Raw genomic sequence first — 10,766 nt, forward strand, 5'->3', positions numbered from 1 at the left:
GAATTTGTCAGGTTTTACAGCATGCCGTGATGAGAGGCATTTGAGGGGTCAGCCGCAGAGGGTCGTGTCAGGTAACAGTGCTTCAAAAATGTAATGTTCGCAAATCATCAAATAACAATACGACTAGACATATTTGGTCAGACTGGTTCATGCCAGATACAATTCCGCCCATTCCAGAACACAATGAAATGACCTTCACTTGTGCAATCCAACATACTTAAGCACCCACAAATAAAAATAAAGGAACAAGTACAGTGAAGAAAATAAGTATTTGAACACCCTCCTATATTGCAAGTTCTTCCACTTAGAAATCATGGAGGGGTCTGAAATCTTCATGGTAAGTGCATGTCCAATGTGAGAGAGCGAATCTAAAAAGAAAAATCCAGAAATCACAATGTATGATTGTTTTTTTTATACGATTTATTTGTGTGATACAGCTGCAAATAAGTATTTGAACACCTGAGAAAAACCAATGTTAATATTTGGTACAGTAGCCTTTGTTTGCAATTACAGAGGTCAAACGTTTCCTGTAGTTGTTCACCAGGTTTGCATACACTGCAGAAGGGATTTTGGCCCACTCTTCCACACATATCTTCTCTTGATTAGACAAGTTTCTGGATCGTCACTGAGAAACACAGAGTTTCAGCTCCCTCAAAAGATTTTCTATTGGGTTTAGGTCTGGAGACTGGCTCGGCCACGCCAGAACCTTGATATGCTTCTTACGTTGCCATTCCTTGGTTTTCCTGGCTGTATGCTTCGGGTCATTGACATGTCGAAAGACCCAGCCACGACCCGTCTTCAATGCTCTGACTGAGGGAGAGGTTGTTCCCTAAAATCTCACAATACATGGCCACGGTCATCCTCTCCTTAATACAGTGCAGTCGTCCTTTCCCATGAGCAGAAAAACACCCCCAAAACATGATACTACCACCCACATGCTTCACAGTAGGGATGGTGTTCTTGGGATTGAACTCATCATTTGTCTTCTTCCAAACACAGTTAGTGGAATTATGACCAAAAAAAAAGTTCAATTTTGGTCTCCTCTATTGTCACATTGGGATTTCTGGATTTTTCTTTTTTGATTCTCTCTCTCACAGTGGACATGCACCTACGATGAAAATTTCAGACACCTCCATGATTTCTAAGCGGGAGAACTTGCAATATGGCAGTGTGTTCAAATACTTATATTCTTCACTGTATGTGCATGACGACACTGATCTGGAAAAAGAGCAGCGGCAGACAAGTAGAAAACTTTTCCGATTTAATTAATTTAATTAATTTTGCTGTTTGACACCATGACAACGGATTTGACATCGAGCAAACAATATCTGACTGAAGTGTAGAATTTCATTTAAAGACTTTACCATTGATGATGGACATCCATCTTTTTATGGCTTCGTCGGGCCAAAATCTTTCAAATTTGGTTGATTTAATTTTTTTTTTTTCCCCACAAATTGAGAGTACTGTATTGCACATGCGGGTGTGTAATTGGACAAATTATTAAAAAAAACAACGTGTTGAAAATAGCTTGCTCTCTTTGAGGATATTTGAAATGTTAATCAACAAACATGCAATGCTTTTGTATTATTTCCTGAAAAGTTGCGGTTTTGGTCACGGCTAGCTTGACGCTGAGTAACTGCGGTATATTTGCAGCGGCTGAAAGCTATTAAGACAATTGCCGTCAATGTGAACATGTTGCAGACCGATTCTTTTTTTCCCCCCCGCTGTTTGATGGCAAAGTCTAATCTGGCTTTCCTGCTCTGAAATATTGCCAGCGGTTTGCACCTCATCATAAGCCCTCCGTGATTCCTTTCATGAAGTTGGCGTCAGCTTGACAACCGTACGGTTTGCCTCTTCTCGTGGATTCATGACTTTTGTCGATGGACATTGGCAACGTCCTCTCATCCGATTATTTTTAAAATTATTACGATGGTTGCTATTATTGCACTTGCACACGATACAATTGAGATGTCCAAAGTCTGGCCTCCCGTTCTTTTTTTTTTTTTTAATAAATGCGCCATGCAATTCGATCCCAAAAAAACTGAAAGTGAAAAAAAGTGAAAAACTTTCAATGCGATGCCCCCGACAACTACGAAAACTATTACATCCACTGATACTACTATGTACTAATAATAATACATTCATAAAGCCAATTTTCTAGATACTGATGAGATGCAGAGAATTTATTTACAACGGAAAGTTACATTGAAAAGATGGATAGATAGATAGATAGATATAGATAGATAGATAGATAGATAGATAGATAGATAGATAGATAGATAGATAGATAGATAGATAGATAGATAGATAGATAGATAGATAGATAGATAGATAGATAGATAGATAGATAGATAGATAGATAGATAGATAGATAGATAGATAGATAGATAGATAGATAGATAGATACCGTCGGAGGTAAAAGTTTGGACACCCCTTCCTTAAGGCAACTGAAAATGGAGCTTATTGGCTGGATGTCATAGATTGAATGATAAGTGTTCATCAAAATAGTGTCAGTACATGTTCCATCGGAGTGTGGCGTCTTTACCTATGGCAGCACTGTAGTAGAGAAAGACCTCGGCGGGCAGAAGGGCTCTTTCCCAGATGACGAACTCGTCAAAGGCCCCAGTGATGTAGTGGCCGTACGCCCGGTCATTGCCGGTCCCGATGACCAGGTCGGAGTAGGGGTCGCCGTAGTTTTCGGAAACGCTTCCGCTTTCGTCGCCGGCGGTGAAGGTGCCGTTTATGTAAACCTTCAGACCTGCTGACTTTTGCCACGTGAAGAGAATGTGGGTCCAATAAGGCCCTGAGAGAGAAAGAATAATCACGTGACAAAGTTTGGCGTTTTCTTCCGATTTGCAAACACTGCTCTTTTACACAGCTCACAACCCTGAAACTTTTTAAATGCTCAAACAGGCGGCACAGTGGATCACCTGGTAAAGTATTGGCCCCACAGTTCTGAGGTCCCGGGTTCAATCCCAGACACGACGTGTGGAGTTTGCATGTTTGCCCCGTGCCTCTGTGGGTTTTCTCCGGGCACTATGGTTTCCTCCCACATTCCAAAAACATGCAACATTAATTGGACATTCGAAATTGCCTGTAGCTGTGATTGTGAGTGCCGCTGTTTGTCTCTATGTGCCCTGCGACTGGCTGGCAACCAGTTTAGGGTGTACACCGCCTCCTGCCCGTTGACAGCTGGGATAGGCTCCAGCACGCCCTGCGACTCTTGTGAGGATAAGCGGCTAAAAAGATGGATGGATGGATGGATGGATGGATATCTCAAACATTCTCCATGGCGGCGCGTTTTATCATTTCCATGTGCACGCATCCATCTCTCGTCTGTTCTGTCAATCCTCACCGGGGTCATGGGTCAACCGGAGCCTCCCCCAGCTGACTTAGGCCGAGAAGAGGACTCGGGCCAGGACTGGTTGCCAGACAATCACAGGGCACGTAAAGTATAGTATAAACCAACCATCCATCCATCCATCCATTTTCTTTGCCGCTTATCCTCACGAGGGGAGTGCTGGAGCCTATACCAGCTGTCAATGGTACACCCTGAACTGGTTGCCAGCCAATCGCAGGGCACATTGAGACAAACAGCCGCACTCACAATCACACCTAGGGGCAATTTAGAGTGTCCAATTAATGTTGAATGTTTTTGGAATGTGGGAGGAAACTGGAGTGCCCGGAAAAAAACCAACACAGGCACGAGGAGAACATGCAAACTCCACACAGGCGGTCCGGGATTGAACCTGGGACCTCAGAACTGTGAGACCAACGCTTTACCAGCTGATCCACCGTGCCGCCATGTCCCCAACAGAATATGTACAAGGAGACAAAAGTAAAAAACTGCCGGAAGACCAAAAACATTAATGCCCATTCCTTCATCGTCATGAAGGCTTGTTCTCATCCGCGATCTCACGTGAATTGGTGTGCACCCTGGACAGCCAATCACAGGGCACATACAGCCAAACAACCAATCGCACTTACATTCCAACCCAACTTATTGTTTTTCAGTCACTCGACATGCAAATTGATCTGGGAATCAAACCCTTAATTTCAAAACAGTGGATGTGCCAACCATTAGCGCACCGTGCAGCCACGTCTGCAGATACATGAATTGCAGTATCACAAGTACTTCTAAACAAATAATAAAAATAGTGATGGTTATACAGCAGGCACACATCAGGTCATAAATGTATCGTCCTTTCAATCCTGAGGAGTCCCTTGAAACTCTGAGGATAATTAAATAAGTACACAATCCCTCGTGAAACTAGCAGGCATTTTTTTCCAACCTGGGCAACACTCCAGCGTCTACTAGTACATCTATCTACAGACTTGAGACAGTTTTATAAAGTCAAACTTCGACAAGGGTAGAAACTCAGCGAAGAGCAGGAACTGTCTGAGGAACACGTCACAGCAAACCATAGCAACTCAGAGCAGGCGTGTCACTGGAGGCTTAATAAAGTCTGTCACAAGACGCCTGAGGGCTGTGATCTCCTCTCAGATCTTTTCCATCCTTCCCAAAACGCTGCACCTCACACGGGACGACAAGCAGATGGCCGCCGTGAGCCGAAACATTCGTCAACACTGAGTTGCGGACTCAATAGCGCGCAAAACAGAAAATCTGATAGTGCTGAGAAGAAACTTTCCAAACACTAAATATCCGCCTTGTTTTATCCTGTTTTTCCAAAACAGGTTTGGGGATGGCGGATATTTTGAAAACAAAGTGCTCTGCTCGTGATTGAACTCATGTGACTGTAACCTTTATTCTTCCGAATTTACGGTCCAAAGTTGGGCTAAGCCCGATCTTGTTGCGCCAGCTGATGATTGCGTGATGTGTTTCGACATTTCAGGCTACGTCAGTCTCAGTGCAGTTACAGTGAAGAAAATATGTATTTTAACACCCTGATATATTACAAGTTCTCCCACTTATAAATCATGGAAGTGTCTGAAATTTTCAACGCAGTTGCATGTCCACTGTGCTCGAGATCCTCTAAAAAAAAAAAAAAAAAATCTTGAAATCACAATGTGTGATTTTTTTAATGATTTATTTGTGTGATACAGCTGCAAATAAGAATTTGAACACCTGTTTATCAGCTACAATTCTGACCCTCAGAGACCAAGAACACCATCCCTACTGTGAAGCATGGAGGAGGTAGCATCATGCTTTGGGGATGTTTTTTCTGCACATTGGGACAGGGGGACTGCACTGTATTAAGGAGAGGATGACCATGGCCTTGTACTGTGAGATTTTGGGGAACAACCTCTTTCCCTCAGTCAGAGCATTGAAGACGGGTCGTGGGTGGGTCTTTCAACATGACAGTGACCCAAAGCACGAAGCCCGGAAAACCAAGGAGTGGCTACGTCAGAAGCATATCAAGATTCAGTCTCCAGACCTAAACCCAATAGAAAATCTTTAGAGGGAGCTGAAACTTTGTGTTTCTCAGCAACAATCCAGAAACCTGTCTGATCAAGAGAAGATCTGTGTGGAGGAGTGGTCCAAAATCCCTCCTGCAGTGTGTGCAAACCTGGTGAACAACTACAGGAAACGTTTGACCTCTGTAATTGCAAACAAAGGCTACTGTACCAAATATTAACATTGGTTTTTCTCAGGTGTTCAAATACTTATTTGCAGCTGTATCACACAAATAAATCGTTTAAAAAAATCATACTTTGTGATTTCTGGATTTTTCTTTTCAGATTATCTCTCTCACAGCGGACATGCACCTAGGATGAGAATTTCAGACCCCTCCATGATTTCTAAGTGGGAGAACTTGCAATATAGCAGGGTGTTCAAATACTTGTTTTCTTCACTGTGTGTAGGTAATAAAAGCTGTACCTGGAACTCCGATATTGGCTTTCCATCTGTGGTTGTTGCCCCGAGTGTAGAACTCCACGTAACCTCCGAGGGGGTTGGTGTAGACGGAGAAACCATTCGAGATGACTTTCCCTCCAGATGCGACAGCAAAACGGGATTCCGCTTCATGGTTCTTCCAAAAAAAGGAGAAGGTAATTCCTGCCAAATTGCACAAAAAAAAAAAAAAATCACAATCCATATCTTTACAAAGACTCCATAAAACATTTGTCATATGATTTGACGGTGCTTAGTCCACTCCAGTTTGGTCCGGATGTGTACTTACCATCTGGGCTGCACAGAGTGGGGTCACTAATGCAAGAGTTCTGGTAGCTTCCAAAATGGAGAAAAGTGCCACCGCTGTCTCCTTTCAGGAAAATGCCATTGTTGACCATTCCTTCAACAATATCTGTGGCAAAAGTTAAAAGGGACTTCAGGATTTAGGCTTAATAATGACCATGCATCACGTTCTCCTATAATAATTGAATTTTTCCAAGTATGTAAACAGGACCGTTTGCCCCAGAACTATTTAAAATATTGTCTTTTTCCTTATAAATGTGTCTTTACTTGCAACAGCGACAGTTTTTTTTTTTTTTAAACAATCAATATCTGGTTGAAGTGACTTTGAAGCCCTAAAACTTACAAAACTGCACTTACTGTTGAAGTACTATAAAAGGCTGTTTTATGCAGATTCTGAATATTTTTCACAGGCTCAAATGTACTTGGAAAAAAAGGGACATAATTCTCATTTTCTACTTTGGAACGTTGCCTCCAATTTTCTAGAATTCGATTCTTTTGACAGCTCTCAGTAAGATCAGCTTGAAACCAAATGATGAACTTGAAGGGCGCAGCGTTTTGGTGGGGCAATGTTGAACTGCGTGAACAAAGAACTTGAACCCAAGGATTAAAAATGTTTTCTTTTTCTAGAAATGGAAAATGAAAATGGCGGTGTCCTGCAGAAAGTGTTTGCAGTTCTTCCAAAAACTCAACGATTGTTTGAAAATAAAACTGAAAGTGTACACTTGAGTCAGATTTGGATTATTTTACTTCACATGAATTGTGGTGGCTTGCATAGTAAAATCCCTCCAACTGTCCAAATAGTTTGTACTTGTTGTTCTCAGTGTATGTAGATTACAATTGTTGGAGTAAATGAGTGTCCCCTTCCATCAGTTCATGATTAAAATCTTTGACGTAAAAATGGTTTTGCGAGACCATTTGGGTTGGAAATACCCTAAAATGTCATTTTCAAGCTTTTCTTGTTGTGTCTTTCTTGCTTGGCATTCGAAACGATCAGATTTCCTATTATTATGTCATTGGGCTTTGAGGTGATTGGATGGTTCATCTTCCCTAATTCAAAGATAAAAAATTTCTTGGCTTTGGCCGGCCCACATTCACGCATCAGCTCGCCTTGACGCTTGGGGCGGCCTGGCATTCGTAGCGATGTTGCGTCCCTTGCAGTGCCTTTGATGCCTTTTTTTTTCCTTTCCAATTCTACTTCCCATTCCATCTCCTCCGAACGGTGACCCTTACGACCCTCGCGAACTTCGCGGCCACGGCCCCCAGAGGGTCGCCCATCCCCCGTTCCGATCGTTGTGAAGCACAAGTCACCGAGTGTTGGATTGTTGACCCACAAATTGGAAATGTGATCTGAAAGGCGACGTGGGTGAAAATAAAAAGTGGATGACTAGATTTGAAATTAAATTGCTCCAATGATTAGTGGCGCTGGGATTATTGAATGCAAAGCATTGCTGTATCATCCACTGCCATTGTTGCATTCTCTATGATGAATATAGCAAAGTATTGCTGTAAAACCCAACACACTTGGTAGCCTGCCTTTGTGCAGCTCGACAGCAATTCAGTCGGCGGCTTGAAACCCCGAAATGCCGAGTCGAACGGTGTGCAGGTACTCGATTATTAATGGACCTTTACGATGGTGGTCTTGAGCTCCGCCCCCTTAGCCATGTCCCACAAGCTTCCAAAATGGCGATTGAACAGAACATATTGGAAGTCGATTCTCTATCGCGTATTCCAGATAATATTGGGGTATGTTTTTCGTCAAATGCGTCAGATTTGTCCAAGAGAGTTCAACAGAGAGGTCTCAACTATTCCACGCAAGGATATGTACACGGAATTAAGATTTTGGACGAAGCGGCACGCAATGTCAGTGTTACAGCGAAATGTTGGCCATCGATGCAAAAAAGTTCGACGCCTCACATACTTCATATTGAAATCCAACAGGATAAAATAGTGGAATCGTACTGTGCATGTAAAGCAGGGTGAGTACTTTTTACTTGGAAAAATTATGAGTAATATCATTGTAGTCTTTTAGTCATTTGACTTGGCTCATAATCGAACCCAGTGCTCTGTCTTAAAAGTCTGATGTGATACAAATAGGCAAATGGACATTTCTCTTGCATGACATGGCGCATTTTCGTATCACTAACGCGTCTCGTCGGCATAAAACATGACACACTTCATTCAGCAGGTCAGTGATACACTAACAAATTGAAAGTTGTTCTCCTGCAATGTATAAAGCCCTGATAATAATGAAATCAAACTCACAGAAGATACTTCTCCCTCACTTACCTTCAAAAATACAGCCTTGTGTTTGTTGATATTGTTCACATTTAGCTGTACGTGCGCTCTTCCTCAATCCTTAATCCATTGGAGACACTTGGTCAACAGTGTTTTAGGCTTTGGAAAATGAATCAACCTAGCATGATATCTTTCATCAGAATTGCACGTTCCCAAGCCCATCTGAGGACCGTATTCTTCATAGCATAACTTTTCCAAGCGCACGCTACTGACAACCAGCATTGCTTGTGGGACAATATGGTTAGAGGGGCGTGTTAAGACAATGCGGGTATCTGACTGGCTATTATTGTATAAGTACGAGGACGGAAAGGTCCATTTACAAAAGGATGCCACAATGTCAGCGATTTCAAACGCACCTGTTTTTGCCATTTGTTGACTTTTGCATTCAAACAACAACTTTTGTAGATGTGGCTCGTATTCATTTTGACCCGTTCGAAAACAAAATAGTAGGACTGTGATGGAAGGGGCGCTTTAAAGAATAATGCTTGACATTTGTCGCACGAGTGCACAAAGCGAAGAGTGAGAAATGGTAAGAGATGTGTGTGTGCGTGAGTGTGTGTGCAGAAAGGACAACAGAGGGTGTTACAAATCTGGACGTCTGGGGAGCTGATCCTCACCTACTGTTGCAGAAATGTTAGTGTAGGCAGAGTCATTGGTATACACATAGGAAGTGTTATGGGAGGAAGGGAGCACAGTGTGCTTGTGGATTCTGAGAGCTGCACAAAGACAACGGAGAGACAGTGACGTGATTCGCACCTGAATGGACACATAGCAGAGGAGACGGTGAAAGACAAAGGACAACGGGAGGGACATGGTGCGCAGGTATGGGACAGAGCGATGCCGAGCTGAGCGACGTCCGCATTTTTCGAGGGATTTCCTCAACGTGCGAGCGGCTCCGCGCATCGTGCTCAGGTCCATACCTGATCCCTCGCAATCTACATCCGTCGCGCGACGTGGCCAAAATGCGCCGCAAACAAAAAGGCCCCGAGTGTAACAGATTCAACATCGCGCCCCAAAGCGCTCTCATGCTTCGAGTGCAGAGGGTATCGTATCGCACGTACTGCAAAAGCTATGGCAAACATAACACCAGGGACAGGTCTAAGAACTTTGATCAGGATCATTAACAGGGATAAAAAAAAAAAAAAGAAGGGAGCACGATAATTGTGATGGAAAAGCAGATCATGCAAACAGAAAAGGAGACTTTGCAGATGCTTGCTCGGGGATGCACATACTTATATTACTTCCGTTAACATAACCTGGTCTGTTTCCAATTTGGTCCCACAGTCCGTGGATCCCATCCACAGCATCGAGAGGCCAATAATGGGAGGCTGTGGATAAAACCTGCAGGCCTGCGGGGTCAGAGGTCAGAGGTCAAAAGCAACACACTGCGACTTCACGTATTAAAGTGGAATAACGCTTTGGAGTGCAGCTAGTGGTTAGCCCGTCCGCCTCAAATCTCGGCTTGAGTTTGCGGGTTTTTCTACGGGTTTTCCCTCCTTCCACATTGCAAAAGTCACGCACGTCGGGTTCATATTTTCTCGCCGAAAGAACGGACCGACTCAAACTTGGTTTTGAAATGACCCGGCACCGTCACATAGTACATGCATTGGTGAAAAATTTAAATTTTCTACCTGGATGCTTTATATGGTTCACCAGTTGGGCATAAACCTGAAAAAAAAAAAAAAAAAGACTTATACTGATGGCAAATCCGCAAGGCCTGACTGAAGATCACAATTAAACACGCATGACATTTGAAAATGAAGCTTACCTTAACACAAAAAACAAAAACTGTCCAAAGATGAATTCCCAAAGAAAGTGTCATGTTTTGTTTGTTTTTTTTTTAGGCCCAACTGATCTGATTAAAAGCAACCAAAGTTAAATCCACACGTTAAAAGGAATCCAGCGGAAGTCATCCATTATTGCGAGAACCTCAAGATGAGACCACTTGTCTCAAACGTGGAAGAGTTCAGTTCAGAAGTGTATTTCATTGAAGAGTTTTTTTTTCATTTCATTTCATTTCATAAAAAAAAAAAAAAAAAGAAACGTCAGCATCCAAGCGTAGAATCCGAGGTAACGTCGCTCAGCGTGCCGAGTGCCCAGTGAAGCGGTGGAAGGGAAAACGTCATTTTTGGATCTTGTGAGGAGGGGCGTCGAGTGGCTGACGTTATTGGCGCACGCAGGGTGACTACCACCCAAAAACTGGACGCCTGCCTAGTCTAGAAGAAGGCCGGACCAATGGTGACTCTCAAAGAAGAGTGACAAGCTTTGGGTTTTCTTCAGTTAGACGGACAACACTTGCCTTCTTTTTCACTTTTCT

General features: G+C 43.0%; 1 protein-coding gene across 11 annotated transcripts in view; it reads right to left on the minus strand.

Annotated features, from left to right (window-relative positions):
• Positions 1-10,766, minus strand: part of adgrd1 (adhesion G protein-coupled receptor D1) — a 57,441-nt gene that overhangs the window by 31,816 nt on the left and 14,859 nt on the right. For 6 of the 11 annotated variants that reach the window (XM_061816636.1, XM_061816634.1, XM_061816633.1 and 3 more), the window contains 6 exons: positions 10,081-10,117; positions 9,682-9,798; positions 9,067-9,165; positions 6,141-6,263; positions 5,840-6,016; positions 2,546-2,803 (listed from right to left, as the gene is read on the minus strand). In XM_061816636.1, the coding sequence (XP_061672620.1) occupies positions 2,546-2,803; positions 5,840-6,016; positions 6,141-6,263; positions 9,067-9,165; positions 9,682-9,798; positions 10,081-10,117 (811 nt within the window). Of the gene's footprint in view, positions 1-2,545; positions 2,804-5,839; positions 6,017-6,140; positions 6,264-8,440; positions 9,031-9,066; positions 9,166-9,681; positions 9,799-10,080; positions 10,118-10,217; positions 10,474-10,766 lie in introns of those variants that run through there. The other 5 variants (XM_061816639.1, XM_061816640.1, XM_061816642.1 and 2 more) reach the window with 5 other exon arrangements.

This window comes from Syngnathoides biaculeatus, chromosome 4 (genome assembly GCF_019802595.1).
Source record: "Syngnathoides biaculeatus isolate LvHL_M chromosome 4, ASM1980259v1, whole genome shotgun sequence".
Taxonomy (NCBI): Eukaryota; Metazoa; Chordata; class Actinopteri; order Syngnathiformes; family Syngnathidae; genus Syngnathoides; species Syngnathoides biaculeatus.